Source organism: Phaethon aethereus, assembly GCF_964289735.1.
Source record: "Phaethon aethereus genome assembly, chromosome: 3".
NCBI classification, from domain to species: domain Eukaryota; kingdom Metazoa; phylum Chordata; class Aves; order Phaethontiformes; family Phaethontidae; genus Phaethon; species Phaethon aethereus.
This window is the reverse complement of record NC_138576.1, coordinates 73,783,492-73,801,364: the sequence shown is the minus strand read 5'-3', so window position 1 is coordinate 73,801,364 and position 17,873 is coordinate 73,783,492. Positions and strand designations below refer to the sequence as shown.

At 38.6% G+C, this 17,873-nt stretch overlaps 1 protein-coding gene across 2 annotated transcripts; it reads right to left on the bottom strand.

Moving 5' to 3' along the window:
• Positions 1 to 511: 511 nt before the first annotated feature.
• Positions 512 to 17,595, bottom strand: LATS1 (large tumor suppressor kinase 1; the record flags this gene model as incomplete). Of its 2 annotated transcripts, none has more annotated exons than XM_081998286.1 (7): positions 512 to 1,182; positions 2,166 to 2,272; positions 2,516 to 2,698; positions 3,564 to 4,146; positions 8,786 to 10,314; positions 13,127 to 13,277; positions 17,245 to 17,595. In XM_081998286.1, 7 exons carry the CDS (start codon positions 17,593 to 17,595, stop codon positions 664 to 666), a joined length of 3,423 nt encoding a protein of 1,140 aa, XP_081854412.1. In that variant the 3' UTR covers positions 512 to 663. The 2 variants fall into 2 exon arrangements, with proteins under 2 accessions (XP_081854412.1, XP_081854413.1); XM_081998287.1 differs by having other exon boundaries at positions 8,786 to 10,311.
• Between the last annotated feature and the right edge of the window lie 278 nt (positions 17,596 to 17,873).

Here is a 17,873-nt window from a genome sequence, read left to right as displayed (position 1 = left end):
AGCCAAGACTGACACTTTCTTGTTCCAAAGCCGAGAACTATGCCACTACCACAGCAGCTGGAAACATTTCACCAGATAGATGGCTCAGTTTTTCCAACACTGTGAATAATTACAGTAATTACAGTGAGAAGCACAGGTACAGCAGCCTTCCCTCCTCCCCCTTCAAAAATGTATCAGAGAGCTTTACTAGTGTAAAGTAGGTTTTATATTTGGTCAATGCAAGGAAAAACTGTCATTAAAAATTCTGATGCAGAGATTTCTTTTCTAAAATTATTCAGTATATGTACAAATAGATACCAGGCATTGTCTTAGGGGGAAAAAAACAAAAGCAAAACACTATTTTCTATTTTGAGTACTTTAGAGTACAGAGAACCAATGATAAAAGTAATTTTTTTTTCCCCCCCACCTAACATCAAATTTCTTCTAAATTAAACAATTAACAATGCTGGAATAAATTAATATTTGAGAAGGATTGCCCTGTATTCTGGGGAAACAAAATGTACAGAGGGAAAGAGAAGACACAATTTTCTTAGTGTTTAGAAAAAAAAAAAATGTGCATGTATTTACCCTACTAATCTTCTCTCAATTCTCTTAAGAGAAGACACTTTTCAAAAATTGCAGCTGTAAAATAAGTTTATTTAGTTTTTAATCTTTATTCCTCTATTAAACATAAACCAGGTCACGATTTTGAACTCCTCTACCTGCCTGTTCATCATCATCATCATCATCATCTGACTGCTGTTCTGAGTTTTGGGAACTACCATACTCATACTCAATGGGCTTTGGATTGTTGTATGGGTAGCCATTGTCATCAAAAAACCTTCGGAAGGTGAACTCATAAAAAGCATGTTCTGGATGTTTTCCATTTTTGTACCACCCATTAAGCGTATCATTTCTGTTCCCTTCCTTATCATCATCACTCCACAATTTATCTGGATCAACGGGATCAAAGTTTGACGTGTCCGTAGGATGAGCAATTTTGGGAATGTAGAAAGCAGACTGCCGCCGTAGATCGCTTGAAAAATCAATTGTTTTAAAGAATGGATGAGCCTTTATTTCATCTGCACCATTTTTGCCTAAACGATCTTCTGGCCCCCGGCAAAGTTTAATAATAAGGTCAGAGGCCTCTGGAGTCAATTTAGCTTGAGGTGGAATATGAAGTGCAGTTTGCCAGTTGATAACCTTTAAAGCAAAAAGAAGTGTTACTCTATTTACAATTTCATAAAAAGAACACAGTGAAAATTAAAACAAAACAAAACAGCCACAAACAATCATTCAACACATGTAAACATTTTCACACTATAGAGGGGAAAACAGGAAGCTGCTCTTTCAGAAACACAAGGCGTATTTTGTCTGGAAATCTGGCAAAATCCAGGTAAAGTTTACTCACATTCCAAATCTAAATAAGAGTCTGGCATGGACTACCTCTGCTATAAACCAACAAGGATACCATAAAAATCCAGCACCTGGAACTTGAGATTAGGCTCATGGCTTACAATCTTAAAAACAAGGTGAGGCAAACAAATTCTGATTTATTTGATGCACTGGAAAGATTAGCAGGTTTAAACTTAAAAAAACCCCAAAAAACAATACTGCACTATATTTGAGCCAAGTAGTATCTTGCAAGTTGAATGCAGTTTTGCAAAAATAGCACCTGTAGAAGACTGCCCTGGTGGTTTCTCTGAAACAGCTGAGGCTCAGGAGGGGAGGGACCAATGGTTCTGAGCTGCCAGTCACCCTGAACAGCCACAGTCATCTGCTGCTCCTCCACCTCTGCATGCTGAGCACCTGCAGATACATCACCAAAGGAAATCCTCTGCAGGTGAGAAGGCATGGAAGCCAAGTGGTGGGAAAAGAATATCCAGATGCTGGAAGAGGAGAAGCAAGAAGCGAAAGGGAACAGCTGAGATGTGAAACATGATTTTTAGCTGGCATGTTTACTGCATGACTGGATAAAAGATACGAACGTAAACCTTGAAGTCCCTCTGCAAATTAGGTGCACTGCCACAGTAATGTAAAGTTTAAAATCTTGTTAGTTTATAACATGCTTGGATAGAGCAGCATGCTCAAAAAAAAATCACCTTTGATTCCATTACAAATTAGGAAGACTATGTAAGTTTCAAGCCTGTTTCTTCAGACTGTTAATACCAGACTCTTAAAGTTACCTTCATTTGTGTTTCCAGTGGTGTTTGTGCCAGGAATGGAGGCTGCCCCACTAACATTTCAAAGAGAATTACTCCAACACTCCACCAGTCACACAACTGTGTGTAACCTGAAATTAAGTCCAAACAAGGTAGTCAATGCCTTAGTATAATTTTAGCCTTATATTTCTAAGAATAAAAAAGGTTCACACGAGAATTCTATTCAATACTTGCTTAAGATTTCCATATTAACAACAATTTATTTTTTGCCAAAATAATATATACTGGGGAAAAGTGGCAGTGTAAGAAAGGTGAAGCAAGCTACTGGAGTATTAGTTACTTTGCAGCAAGATTGCAGTACAAAAATACATTACCTGTTCGTAACAATACTTCTGGCGCAATATAATTGGGTGTGCCAACAAGGGAATGGGCCAGACAGCGCTGATGTTGACGTGCAGCCCTCCGTTCAAGTGGCTTCAGCCGATCTCCACACCTGCAATTTGCTGGGTCACCCCATTCATTGCTGAAATCCATACTATCTTGGCGTGCATGATCACCTATAAGTGAGAAAGATGCCAAAATTGAGGAAGATTACTTTAGTCCTTAACTAGTACGAAATTTTCATTATCTGTTAAGATTTCTCATAAGACAGAATCTGTTTCAACACTCAATTTGAGAGCTAAAAAGGTCATTAACATCAGGTTTTTGACTTTTTGCTTATGGTATAAAATACAAACTTTTGAGGACATTAGCTTAAGTTAATTTTTGACAATAAGAAGTTATCAAGTTTGCTCTTTTCTCAGTTTTTCCTTAACAACCTCATTGGGGGCACATAGTGTATATTGGTTTTGCTCCTCTGTAAACAGAAAAACCCCAATATTTAAATAATCAAAAAATAAAATCAGATTTTAAATCTTCAACTTCTCTCCAGAGACTGTGTAACAGTCTGGACTAAGATACATGATATTTTGATAAAAACAAGGCAAAAGTAATTTAAAAAATGTTTTTGAAGATTTTTTGAAAGTTAAAAATAGGTTATTGCAAAATACGTATTTTGTAACTCTTAGAACAATGACAATTCTTTTGCTCTAACTTTTTTTTAGCTGTTGTTAGGGTTAGGGCTGTTGTCTGTGTTAATTATTCTGCTACTGTGGTGATTTTCTCTCTCCAAATTTCAGAAGCCACTAATGCGGCAAACTTACAGCAGCATGGCTCATTCCTTCTCCCTTAAGGAATCAATGCTCACAAACTCTCCCTAACTAAACATTGCCTTCTATAATTTGAGTGGTGTGCAGACATATTGTTAGATGATTATTCAGAAAGGAATCAGCAGTATCACCTTTCCACTCATTTATTATTCAATTCCTTACAAAGAATGACATGTCAACAAAATAACAAAGAAACCTTTAATATTTCTCTTACCACTCTGGTAGTATTTTGAATCATGGGTCCATCGAAAACCTGTACAGAGCCCGAAGTCAGTCAATTTAATATGACCATCGCGGTCTATTAAGATATTATCAGGTTTAATATCTCTGTGGATGAAGCCCATTTTATGAACACTTTCAACTGCGCAGGTCAGTTCTGCTGTGTAGAACCGTGCCAGATTTTCTGGAAAGACACCCATTCTAATTAGGAGACTCATCATATCACCTCCTGGAATGTAGTCCATTACAAAGTACAAATTGTCCTTATCTTGGAATGAATAGTACAGGCGAACCACCCATTCATTATCAGCTTCTGCAAGGATATCCCGCTCAGCTTTAACATGAGCAACTTGATTTCTAAGCAAAACATCTTTTTTCCTCAGAGTTTTTGTTGCATATAGTGCATTAGTATCCACTTTTCTTGCTAGGCAAACTTCTCCAAATGCACCAACTCCCAGGGTTTTAATTTTTACAAACATCGACTTGTCCATTTTAGCTCTTCTTAGACGAATATAATTAGACTCTTTCTGGCACAACATTTTCCTCATTTGATCTCGGGCTTCTGGTGACAATCCAACCTGTGCAGCAAACAGAATTAAATCTGAGGAGTGAATAGTACTCTTAATTCTTGGTGATCTTCTTACAATTACAAGGCTTAAGCAAAGCAAACCAAATACTTATATGCGGCATGGGAAATAATACTTTAAGGGTTTCTGTTTTCCTTTTTTTTTTTTCTTTACACATTAGGATTCTATGAAAACGTTACAGGAGTGATACAAAACAAAGCATGTGATCACTTTCAACAGCAAAATGCACAAGGTGCCATGCACCAGAAGGTTCTTGAGAAGGGAGTATGTCCTCAAGGAGTGAAAGGGTAATTTACAAACTACTGATAGTAATTGCAAATAATAGTTATCTGAGTAACAGTGTCCATCAACTACCTCCCTGACTCCCTTCGCAGAGCTAAAGGAAACCAAGTCATGCCTAAGAGTAAAGTTGCTGAGGGCTAACTAAGGAGCTGCAGTGGGAAAGGCTTCCACACTCTAGACTAGCTAGAGCAGAATCACTAAACTTCCTGACCATGTCAGTGGAATTTCAGTTTCAGAAGGGAGTACGCGACTCTCTCACTCTCATGCTTCCCCGTGTATCTACACAAACTGGATCCACATGGCACTGTTTCCTACTGTCCACCCACACCAAGCATGTGCCTCTGCCACAAGCCAAGACCTGATTTTCTTCTTACCACATAACCCACCTCTTTCTATTAGGATTTCAGTCATGCTCCCTCTACCACTCTCCGCTCTCCATTCCAACAAGTTGAGCAGAGTTATTTCTTTGAAGTGTCTCACTCCTCCCCATGGTATCAGTTCTTGGCTCCCAGCTGTGTACATACCCTTATCTTGAATGGACATCCCTGGTGTTCTGGCCAAAGCCACCAACATTCTGACAGCTGAAGCACTCACAGGCCACACATAACTCATCACCTACAGCATGGAAACCCTTATCTATGAGAAACACACTGAGCATTCTTGTCATATTCCAACCGGGGTTCCTCCTAGTGCATTTTTGCTGGCTTCAGTTTCTTTAAAGTGCCATTCAATTCCAGTGCCATCTTTCTTGACACGTTTCAGGTCCTGGAATCAGAATATCCCTTTTTGGTTTTAATGTGAGCAGAATCTTTCTTCAATTTTTTATATTCTTTTCTCTATGACACTACCACCACATAGCTTTACGTTCATTCCTTCTTTTGTTTTCTGTCAGCATTTTCAAAATCTTGTACGTTCCCTTTTTCATAGCATCTCAATTATTGTATCTGCCTACCTGGCCTGAAATCACCATCCTACAGCAACGATTTCCAAGTTCAACCTACAGTATATTTGCTTATTTTTTCCTGGACATTCTGATCATAAAATTGAAAGTGGTCAAATTGAATCCCTGCAAACATCACAACTGTTACTCAAGCACTATTCTAGAAGTTTTCCATTTCTTACTGTCACATCTTATTGATTCTTGATGCTAAATCTTGCTGCTTCCATATCCTTAAGCTTAAAATACCATCTGCATGACAGCACTCAGGACAATCACCAGGATTAGGTAACTACTAGTCTAGGCCTGTATAAGCTGACTTCTACTTTGCCTAACTTAAAACTTCAAACAAAATATAATAGACGTGACTGAAAAAAAAGGTGAGATAAAAGATCAATCAGGTATCATGTAGTATCTTAAAAATGCTTTCAGGATGCTATATGTCACCTATTAAAGAAAATACTGTTAGAACACTTTTTTTTTTTTTTTTTTTTACACGCATCATAACAAAAAGGGATCCAAAGGAGATGCAGTTAGGAAAACACATACAAAATGCTTGTCTACTCAAATGAACTTCACAAGGAGTATCAACTCAGTAACATTTAAATGGGGACGGCTGTCTCAAATTTGAGACAAAGTTTTTTGTTGACATCAGAGACGCAGTAGTTAGGACTGGGTAGCAGTAGTGTCAAGACTAGATGTGGGAAACAGGTTCAACTCCCTACTCTGAAACTGAGAAATTGTCTCTCTCACCACATTACTGCAGGAATATCCAGGCACTGTCTTCCAGAACAGAAACATCTCAAGTTTTCTGTGAATGAACATGCTTAAAGCACACTTCAATGCAGAAGGAGGGACTTTTGAAGACTTACACATGTCAAGAAGATATCCGAAGACCTGTCCCTGTTAAAGTTCTGACAATGGTGGGTCACCTTCTCAAGTCCCATCTGAACCATGAAGTCTGCTTCAGTACAGGCTCACTTGCACAAAAACTGAACCCCACTGATCAGTTAGAAAACTGGCAAATAATATATTCTTTCTAGGAGGAGTGAGACCCAATACAGTAACTAATCACTACAAGATGTACAAACAGAGTCTCCAAAAACCTTGCAGCTTTACCTTCTGGTACCTGCTCTCTAGCTGCTGCACCCTAACAGTTTTGTTGTAAGAAAAATAGCTCAAGTACCCCAATTTGTCATCTCTTCCCTCAACACACCGTCACTTTTTCTTATGCCATCCACTAAAACAAATGTTTATCACAAACTGATCACTCTCTGCATTGCTGTATTTTCCATAGAACTCTCCTCAGCTACAGCATTTACCAAAAATTAACCAACTTTGTCAGCTGCACAACCACTCATGCACATACACCTCTGCCTAGTTCTAGTCAATGCCAGACACAAGAGTTTCCTGAATAGCTCTATGGTATCACACAACTAGCTCTCATTTTGCTCCTCTCTCATTTTGCTGTGCCTTAAATCATGAACCTCTTTGCGGCAAAGACATCTAGCATAATTCTTGGGCAAATTCACACATCTGAATGAAATATTTTTGAGACGGCTCCACTCTATTCCCTAGGAAACCTGACAGCATAGAAATATCACCTATGGTAGAAATACAGCATCCTGTGAAGGTAACTGTTTCTGTAAAGATGCATTCTGGTATTTGTTTTCTTTCAAAATTCCTACCAAAGCAGAGAAAAGAAGGGATTCAATACTTGTTTAATCCTCTTAAACTTCCTGAAAATAAATGAGCTAGTTTCCATTTCTCCTTCTTACAAAGACCCAAAATATACCATATTATTGTGGGAATCCTCCCCTATACCCCAATGAAAAAGATTACGCTGTAGCATAATACCCCATTTTCTACCCTTCAGCCTGTAATTAAACATGCCAGCTTTAAATCTAATACAAATACTATAAATTGCATTTCATATAAGAGATTTACTAGGGTGCTTTAAATGCACAAGAAAATTATCAAGAAAAGTTACATCAGTGCTTTCATGTAAGTAATACTTATGCTTACTATGGAACACAACACAGTAAGAAGGGGAAGTGAAGTCTGCAAATCAACATTAATTATAATCTTACATTTAAGTACTCAAAAATAGTCAAAATAAATTCATGCTTAATTTTGATGCAGGATTGCATGCAAAGCCCCCTAAAAAGGGATCATGCTATTCTTAATAAATACTGTTGCTCCAAAATCTTACTTGTCTACACAGGGATGGAGGCTACAGAGTTCAGGAAAGCTTCCCACACCTTAACAGTTTAAACCAGCTGTTAGTGGAAGTGAAAAGGAAAGAGAGAAGACTAAGAATAAAGATCTAGAAAGAGTTCTGGGAAGAAATCTTGCTAATATTTACATATTTGTGATTAAGCACACACTTATAAAACACTACAACTTACAGTAAGAATTTTCAAAGAGTAAGAAAACATAGATTTAAAAAACAGCACTTCAAAAAAGTGTCATAAGTCAAATGCATTCTTTCATAGAATAAATTAAAAGGTACATCGTACTTATGTCAAATTTTCAACTACAATTGTTAAGAAACATTTAAGTAATACAACTCAAATTTCCACTTCTACAAATATTAATTGCACTACTTTTCACTATTTTCTCTTTTGAAATAACATATGCATACATCAGCTCCAGTTTTTACCCTTTTGATTTGATTTTCTGGAACACCGAAATCACAAAAATAGACAACTGACTTCATGTAGGCACAAAGAAGTTGATTTTACATGTTTTTGTTGATGTCTCTCTTTATCATCCCATTCAGTTACCCCTTGCTTAAACAGATACCTATACAGCCTGAATTATAAAATACTTAGGCAAAAGGTACCGTGTCTCTCTCATTCTAAAAATGTAACTTTTAAATACTGATTTTTGGGATTTGAACCTAGAAAGCCCTATCGCTACTGGAAACAAATGCAGAACACAAAAGGTATCACTGTTTGGGTGACTATATAAACACACTAACCAGCCTACCACTTGTATCTGCAGTGTTTATTTAAAAAAAGTAATTAAAATATTGCATATAACACTCAAAACTCAGGATTAAATAGAACCCATTAACAAAAACCTATGAGCCATGTAGTTTAATCTCAGCTCACACAACGATTTTGCTTCTGCTGCCTTATCATACATAAGCCCGATGAGCTACATTTAGACAAGCCAAAAATCTTACTTAAAATTAATTTCTAAGACAACAATGAAGTATGTAAACAAAGCAATGAAGAATTTGCCACATCTCAAACACAAAAATAAAAAATATACTTCAATACCGTGATATACCACAATGTTCTATCTACCTGTACTATTTAAACATTCTACAATTATGACATACTCCTTAAAATTAATACGGGAACAGTCCTCTAGTCATAGATTTAGAAAGAAGAAAGAGTTTACCCGCATCATTTCATTCTCTAGTTGTTTTTTCCGATGCAAACGCTGTTGATGTGACTTGAGTATATTCTCCACGTGCTGCTCCATGAAGAATTTAAAGGCCTGAGGGGAATAGCTTTGAATGCGAGACTCTCTTCTTTCTTCATCTTTCTTGTTTTTTCTAACAGGAACAGGTGATGTTGTAATTTGTTTCTTTTCTTTATCTGCTGAATCAACACATTCATAATTCTTTTCATTCTCATCCTCCTTGGATAAAATAGATGCTTCCTCCTTGTTGAGCTTGGGTCCTGTCTCATACAGGCTGACCGATGGATTCTGGTGTAACAAGTGTTTTGGGTAAGGTGGTGGGGGACCCTGGTAATTTGGAGCCTCTGCCACCGGAGACATAACTGCCATATTTGTAGATGGACTCTCAGAGAAGGGAATGGTCGGAATGGTTTGCACTGGTTGTGGCATCCAGGAAGGGTGAGTGGGCGCTAAGGCAGTCTGTAGCTCTGGTTTTAACACGCGCATACTCTTTACTGGTTGCTGAATGGGAGCTGGTGTTATCGCTGTTACTGTTGTAGCTGAAGGCTGAGAGCTGCTAGAGTGACTCTGCCTACCTCCATGATGGTTGTTGAAAGAATTTGACCGTACAGGAACATTGGGTTGCCATGCAGGCATGTCATGCCCATTGCCAGGTGATGACTGCGGTTGCACAGGGGAAGGCTGTGACCAGGATGCAGGTATCCCAGCTACATTTGTATTATAAAGTTCCATGTTGTGACTGTTTCTATTTGGCACCATCATTGCCTGAGGAAGATTCCCATTAGTGTATGCTGACGGAGGAGCAGATCCTCCTGCCTGCATCTGTAGTGCTGTGGGACTTTGCCTGTTAGTTGGATTCATGGGATATGGGGGTGGCTGGCGACTCACTGAGTTCCCAGACACCACATTCTGGTGAACTATGAATTCTGCCTGACAATTGCCGTTTTGCATTCCAGCTCTTCCTGAGGGAAAACTAAATTTGCTGTTAGCAGAACTCTGCATGATTATTGGTTGCCTGCCAATGGGGACAGCGCTCATGCCTCTCTGACCCTGTGTGGAAGAATTTATGGGCGGAGGATTCATCGGCGGAGGTGGATAGCCATCCTGCCATGCTCCTGGCGGCACTGGAGAAATACGGGAGATCACGTATTCCATGTTTCCAGAGTAACGCTTTGTTTGAGAATTTGGTTCCCAGGAAGGAGGTGGAGGAGTAGTTCCCCTTGGAGGGGGTGTCTGTCCCCGAGGCGGCGGCGGCGGCGGAGTGACACTCCTTATCTGTGGTAGAGGCGGGGGATTCACTCTCTGTCCGTTGCCAGGATGAGCCTGAGCAAATGCTGCAATGCCAGATCCAGATAATGGCCTTCCTACATCAGGTTGAGAGCTGGGACTTTCTGAGCGATAAACTACACCATCTCCCAGGGTAGGGCCATGCCTCTGAGGAACCAAGGACTCCTTAGAACCCTTCCAGCTCTGCTTGCGGTTAACTGATTGCTGTACAGTCCCTGCTTTTACAAGAAGGAAACACAGCATTTATATGATTAGAAATTATTTCTATTCACTGCTTTGAATATTTTACTCTTCTGCATTAATTACCACAGAAATAGGATGGAAATTCTCCGACACAGCATAAGACACTGTACTTCACATGAAAAAAATTTTTCTCTATCTAGTAATACACAGCATGCTATGGTCATATGCTCAGTACACAGCATAAGAGCAAAAAAGATGCAATGAAACTATAGTATCAGTGTTTTTAGAAATTACTTTTCTGAATATGTATGTTGCTTCAATTACCGATGCACTCAATTTTTAATTAAAAAAAGGTAATATGCAAAATTATTAGGCACACTATGTATTTTAAATCATGCATACAAGCAACTCCTGGAAGAGATGTTCAGTACAAACACAAAAAAGCAACAGCATGGAAAAATAGGTTTAGTCATGTTGTTACTCCTTCCAGTTTAACGCTTATAAATGAAGCGTTCTTAAAAAAAAATTTAACTGAATGCTGTAAAATCAAACAGCCTGTTTACACCCTTGTATGCATAGAGTTCATCCAAAATTGTTATATTCCTTGCACATGAAATTTGATTAAATACTTTAATTTTAAGAGTTAAGTCTTTATCAGTAAAAGTGTTGTATAGAGGCAAGAATTAAAACTGTATGAAAGTAAAACTTACAGAGCCAAACTCCACAATATATTCACTTTACAGATGTTATTTTGCATCATATAAACAGAATATGCAAGGAACTGATAGTGCATGCAGTCTTGTGCTTTTTACAGTTATTACTGTGATACTTGTAAACACATACAGTATTGTAACTACTCAAACAGTACTGTAACTGCTGAAAGTCACTGCATCTTTAGTAAAAGAATGTGTTTAATCACTATATCTTTGCAAGTAACAACGAAAGTCACGGCTAAATGGTGGCATTCAGCTAGCAGCTTCATACGAGCATTGACTAACCCTGCTTCACAGACTAAATGAAAATAATGCTGTACTTTGCTACTCTTGACTACTAATTTTTCCTCATACCTGTATCACAGAATCATTAAAGTTGGAAAAGATCTTTAAGATCAAATCCAACCATTAACCCAACACCACCATGCCCACTAAACCATGTCCCAAAGTGCCACGTCCACACGTTTTTTGAACGCTTCCAGTGATGGTGACTCCACCACCTCCCTAGGCAGCCTCTTCCAATGTTTGACCACTCCCTCGGTAAAAGAAATTTTTCCTAATATCCAATCTAAACCTCCCCTGGTGCAACTTGAGGCCATTTCCTCTCACTCTGTGACTAGTTACTTGGGAGAAGAGATCAACACCCACCTCGTCACAACCCCCTTTCAGGTAGTCGTAGGGAGCGATGAGGTCTCCCCTCAGCCTCCTCTTCTCCAGGCTGAACAACCCCATTTCCCACAGCTGCTCCTCATAAGACTTGTGCTCCAGACCCCTCACCAGCTTCGTTGCCCTTCTCTGGACACGCTCCAGCAACTCAGTATCTGTCTTTTAATGAGGGGCCCAAAACTGAACACAGGATTCGAGGTGCGGCCTCACCAGTGCCGAGTACAGGGGAACTATCACTTCCCCACTCCTGCTGGCCACACTATTTCTGATACAGGCCAGGACGCTGTTGGCCTTCTTGGCCACCTGGGCACGCTACCGGCTCATATTCAGCCGGCTGTCAACCAGCACCCCAGGTCCTTTTCCGCTGGGCAGCTCTCCAGCCACTCCTCCCCAAGCCTGTAGCGTTACATGGGGTGGTTGTGACCCAAGTGCAGGACCCAGCACTTGGCCTTATTAAATCTCATACAGTTGACCTCCGCCCATTGATCCAGCCTGTCCAAATCTCTCTGCAGAGCCTTCCTGCCTTTGAGCAGATCAACACTCCTGCCCAACTTGGTGTCATCTGCAAACTTACTGAGGGAGCACTCGATCCCCTCATGCAGATCATCCATAAAGATATTAAACAAGACTGGCAATATGGTCAATTTAAAACGTAACTTTACAGAGCTAACAGCTCAGCACTCCAGTCAAACAGAAGTTTAGTACTTCTGCTGCATTTGAAAGTTACTGTTTGTTTAGGTGTATGCTACTAAAATCTGGTGAAAAGAGAAAAACATCAAGTCGTATTAAAAATTGCTTGCATGTATTGAAAGCAATAATAGCAAGTAGCAAAATTCTGACTCTCTCGCTACTAAAGCTATAGTCTGTCCTCTTAACTAAAACCCATGATGTGTGCCTTAAAAAAACATACAAACAAAATTTGAAACCAAGTAGAAAATTAAGTAGAGCACAGGTTCTTGAAACAGGACATCCTAAAATACAAATATCGTAGCCATATGATATACACACACACACAAAAATAATACATATACACAAAAGTACACATATGTAGTGCTGCTGTGTGGGAGAGTGTATGAAAAGAGAGACAAAAAATTAAAATAAGAATTCGGTGCTCACCACTGACTTCTAAATGGCACCTGACACTGAGAACAAAATATGGGCATCACACCAGTGAGGGACAAAAATTACTAAAAATGAGACCTGAGTGCCATTCCTTGTATAAAATACTTACATACAATACTAAAACTACAGTTATAAAAAGAAATGTTTAAGAAATTAATGTCAAATGCACCTATCTTTCAGAAGAATTACATTATATACTTTACATGCTATTTTTAAAAGCAAAAAACAGTATCTCAACATTTCTTCTGCTCCATTCTGAGCACGTGAAGGAGAAATTTGCTATTTTATATTTTCCACCTATAAGAATACACTCAGTGAGTTACTGAGTTACCATGGATACACCTACCTGGTGGTTTCATACCTGCATTTACAGGTCTTGCCGCTGCTGCAACCATCTGTTCCCGACGAGAATCCTGGTAGCTCATTTTACTTATAAATTCGATGGCAGCTTCTATACTACGGTTGTTAGTTTGTCTAAGAGCTTGTATAACCATATCCTAAAGAGAAAGTTATATACATAAAATAAATTACAAAAAAAATGGCAAAAATACAAAAAATCACAGTTAGTCAGCCAAATATCCTCCAGTAATTTTACCAAAGTACATTAACTGATTTCTCTCAACTGATTTAAAACTAATTTTAAACCTTTTTCTCCACAGCAGAACCTCTAAAACACTATTACAGTCTGGATCTTCAGAAAAACAGGTAACTTGTTCAAACACTGTAGTTTGATGTAAATCATGTCACTTTGCTACTCATACAAACAGTTTGCTTATATGCACCGATAGACACTAGCCAGGTAACAGCTAGTTACATGATGACCAGGTATCTTCCAACCTAAGTTATTCTATGAAAGACATCCTACTGTAAACCTCAGAACTTTGGTTTTTGCTCATTTTCCTTCGACTCAGCATGATTTTTTGTCAACAAGTATCCATTAGTTTCTCCCTAAGAATTCTGCCTGATGAAGACAACATTATTGGCAGAAATTCTATTATTTTGGTGGTACATTTAGGCTCTGCGTTCTTAGAGATCCCAACATAAGTTTTGATCTGATGGCCAATCCCAGCTCTGTCAATGGAAAAGATATTACAGGCCAGTGGTTTTTCCACTGACTTGAATGAGATCAAGGTGAAGCAACAGAGGCTGAATTTCAGAGATGGTTAAAAGGCACTGCTCTCCCACTTACATTGAATGGGATTTGTGCAGCTGACTCAAGTCTGAAACAAATTCACAGCATAACTCCCTGTAATTAAGCACAGTGTCTTTAGTGATTTGTTGTTATGGTCATACTTTGTCAATATCAAAGCGATCATTTCAGTTCACATTATGTCTGAACAGGTTACATATCAGTGCCAGCATTCACCAACCAACTAAAACGAATGGGAAATCGAAGAGAGCTCAGAAGGGAAGTAGTCAGTATCAAATTCAAACCCATATTTATAATTTCACCATGCCTGTGTACATTTTTAATACTACAAACGTACAAAATTCCATACAGCCTTCAGAAACAACAATAATTAAATTCAGTGAACAAAGGAGAACCGTAAAAAAGGATTTTAAAACAAAAAAATACATACAATAAGGTTGTTGCAATGTTTACAGACCAGCTGACACTGCTGGAAAAAGCAGATACATCTTTTGATCTCATAGCTCCTTCACGAGACAGTTACATCTTCAACACTTCTACTAACATAGGCAAGACTGATCCGTTGCAAAGTAGTACATTTTCAGCATCAGTATGCTATTTTACCATTGTGCAAACAGAGGGTTACATTGTCCAGAGTATAGGACCCATCATTCACTTCTACCTATTGACTTTAATTTTCTTCTTAAGCAGTTTCAAAACCAAATTTACCGTCTTTTTAGCCAAGTAATTCCACAACATAGAAACCTAAATCAACAAGTTCACATCACCAAGCCATAAAGACACATAGAATCTCAAAGTACAGGACCAGCAATATTTTAAGAGATGAAATCTAGTTCCCTCTACGCTATCCAGAGGACCTGAGTAAGGGCCAAAGGATCTCTCTCCCCTCTAGCTGAAGAACAAAAAACATTGGCCACCTATGTGACATGAAATATTCAATTTCTTGAAGAGTATCACCTTACATTGAACAGGTGAGGACCGAACTTCAATTCTAATATGCAAAAGATATTTCCTGTAAGCTATTTAGGATTTTTTTTTTTTTTAAAAAACCAAACACACACAATGAACTGCATTCTCCCATAATTACTATACATATATATTACTATCTATATTTACTCTCTCTATATATGTATACACACCTGATAATGATAGGTATCTATAAGTTCAGCTCTAACCCTGAATACTAGGGAGAAATAATCAGAACATTTGTGATGGTCAATATATTTAAAAAAAGAAGGTGAAAAATAAATTCATAATGTTTCCAAACTCCAAGTGGTGACTGAGTCACCAAGCAGTGACTCCACAATATGGCAAAGAGACAAATTTGTACTGTTTCAACAGCTTGATTAAATGTCATTAAAAGCTGAGATGAAGAAAAACTGCTTATATAGATAGGTTCAAATCAGAGCAAATTAAAACAAAAAATGGACTTGGTACCTACCAGTTATAGTTAGACTCTACTATAGACATATTAGGTAGGCTAGTGTCTACAGAAAGCTAGTAATGCACCTGGGATCATGAAATTAAAAAGTTCTGCATGTAATCTGCTAAACCAAACACATCCCTAATGGAAGTCGGAAACAGCCCAGATCAGCCACTTACACCTGGCCAACACACCCCAGCTATGATCCAGTCTATAAAGCAATCCCAGATCAAAATACACTCTCATTTCACTCCTCCTTGCTTTCTCAAACACTCTCCACCAACAAATATGCTTTCCTACTTCAGCTGTATCTGTTCCTGGTGGAGTTCATGGGCCAATGCTATATGAACTAGCATGGCAACACAACTGTGGGGTAACACATGGCAGAAACCGCTTACGCTGGCACTGTGCCTGAAGAAAGTCCATATAATCACAGGCATCCTGAGAATTCTCAGTTGTATCCAAGAACAAAGAGTGGAGCTAAAGGCTTCAAATACAAAGGATCCAACAAAAATACCATCTTAAGGTACGTTTCTAGTTTATCATCCAGCCACACGCCATTCTTCAGTTTGCAAAAATGACTGCAGGTTCAATCTGTAAAAATGGATCTGAGAACTGATCTATTTAAAAAAAAAAAAAACAAACCACCACCAAACCACAAAAAACCCCAAACATCAGCAAAAAAACACAGAGCAGGAGCAAATTATTACAAAATCATTTATCATTATAAAATTCTCCATTCTTACTGAAAACAAAGCTTGAACCATGTATTTGAGCAAGCGAAAAGAACATGAAAAACCACATCAGCACCTGATATTGGGACATTGTTCAGGAAGAGCCAGCTGATAGTTTTGGAGAATCTCATTCTTGGTAGAGGTAGATCTCTCTGTAAATACTGAAGTGTCACAGCCAGCAGAACTCGTGAGCTGGTCACTACTGCAAGCAGTGCACTCCTGTAAAGGCAATCCCTGTTGTGGTACTGTGCCTTTTTCCCTTGGAAAGATGAGTGGTTTGCTAGCTGTTTTTTTTAAACCTGCTTTTGTACTCAATTTTACAGAGAAGGCATGGAAACAGGTGTAATTTACTTTGATGTGCAAGTCCCAGTAAAAAAAAACACAGGAGTTATAAGTGTATTCATTTTTTATTCCTGGAAACCACATTTTAGACTCCTTTCACTTACTGAAATGAATGACTGGAAATAAGTTTATTCAGTAATATATAAAAAAGAAATTATTTAGTTCACTGTTCTTATAATGAAAATAACAGTGGAATAATTACTCGTGCCCAAGTTTTTCAAGAGACTTGACATTCATGTCTCGAGAATATACTGCAGAAAAGACACCCTGCAATTGGTTTTGTCATGAACCTTGTTATTCTATCTGTATCTGACAAAGTGCATAAAGTAAGGAGAGCCAAATTTCTTTCTCCACAGTTTTGAGTTTCCATAAGCCATAGATGTAAAGACCTCATTAAAATTAATTTCTGAAATGTCTGGTACTGCCTTTCAATGTAGAATGGTTGTATTTTATCAACATATTTTAACTGAGCACAACCCAAAACTCGCTTGAGTATGAGAGCCAAAATCGATGTTCTAGAGAGTCCAGTTCCCTCTGCCTAAAATGATATAATTAAAATAACCTACCCCTACCATATAAGAACAAACTGCACAAGATGCTTAAAAATAAGTCCAGCCTCTCTAAATCCTTCTGTTCTTCTTCATCCCCCGTTACTGTCAGTTTCACTACATCCTAGAAGGAAACATACCAGATTTTGTAGAAGCTATTTTGCTTATCGTATGCTGTTCAGACATTCCACGATCAACTCCCCCTCCAATATGCCCTAACAGCTTATAGTTAACAAAACACCAAATCTTGAAAATAAAATATTTCACCTCATCAAAGCCAGCAGCTTGTAAGTCTTGCAGCATTTGCCGATTAACTTCTGATGTCCCTTTGACAGCTGAGGTTGTTTCGTTTGCAAAAGGCAGAAGCGAGTTTCTTATCTCCTGCAAAACTTTATGATATGTTACAAATTTGGGGGGATTTCGGCCTTGCCTAGGATCTTCAGGCAACATTTTGCCCATGCTGTGATCAGCTTTAGCAGCATCTGAGGGTTTAGGTAAATTCCTGAGGCTCTCTCGTATTTCCTGTAGCATCTGCTGGCTGCTGCCAGTATAGTTACTGGCAGGAAAAGTCTTAGGCCTCATTTGTCTATAACCTTCTGGCTTCTCACTTCTCTTCATGAAAACATGTATATATGCAACCTCCACCAAGGACTCACACACACCAAAATTCAAGGAAGACTGGCTGGTAGTTTCAGAACTTGTGAAAGCATTGGCTCTTCACTGTGAAACCATGGCTCCTTGTAGTGCTGGAGTTTGTCACAACCCAAAACAGCTATCCTGTTAACAAAACGAAACAAAAACCCCCATTATATTACAGCAAGTTCACAATGTAGCATTGGTGGCAGTGAAATGTTCACATGTAGAACTGCCTTCACAGTTATTAAGAGCAGGCTAAG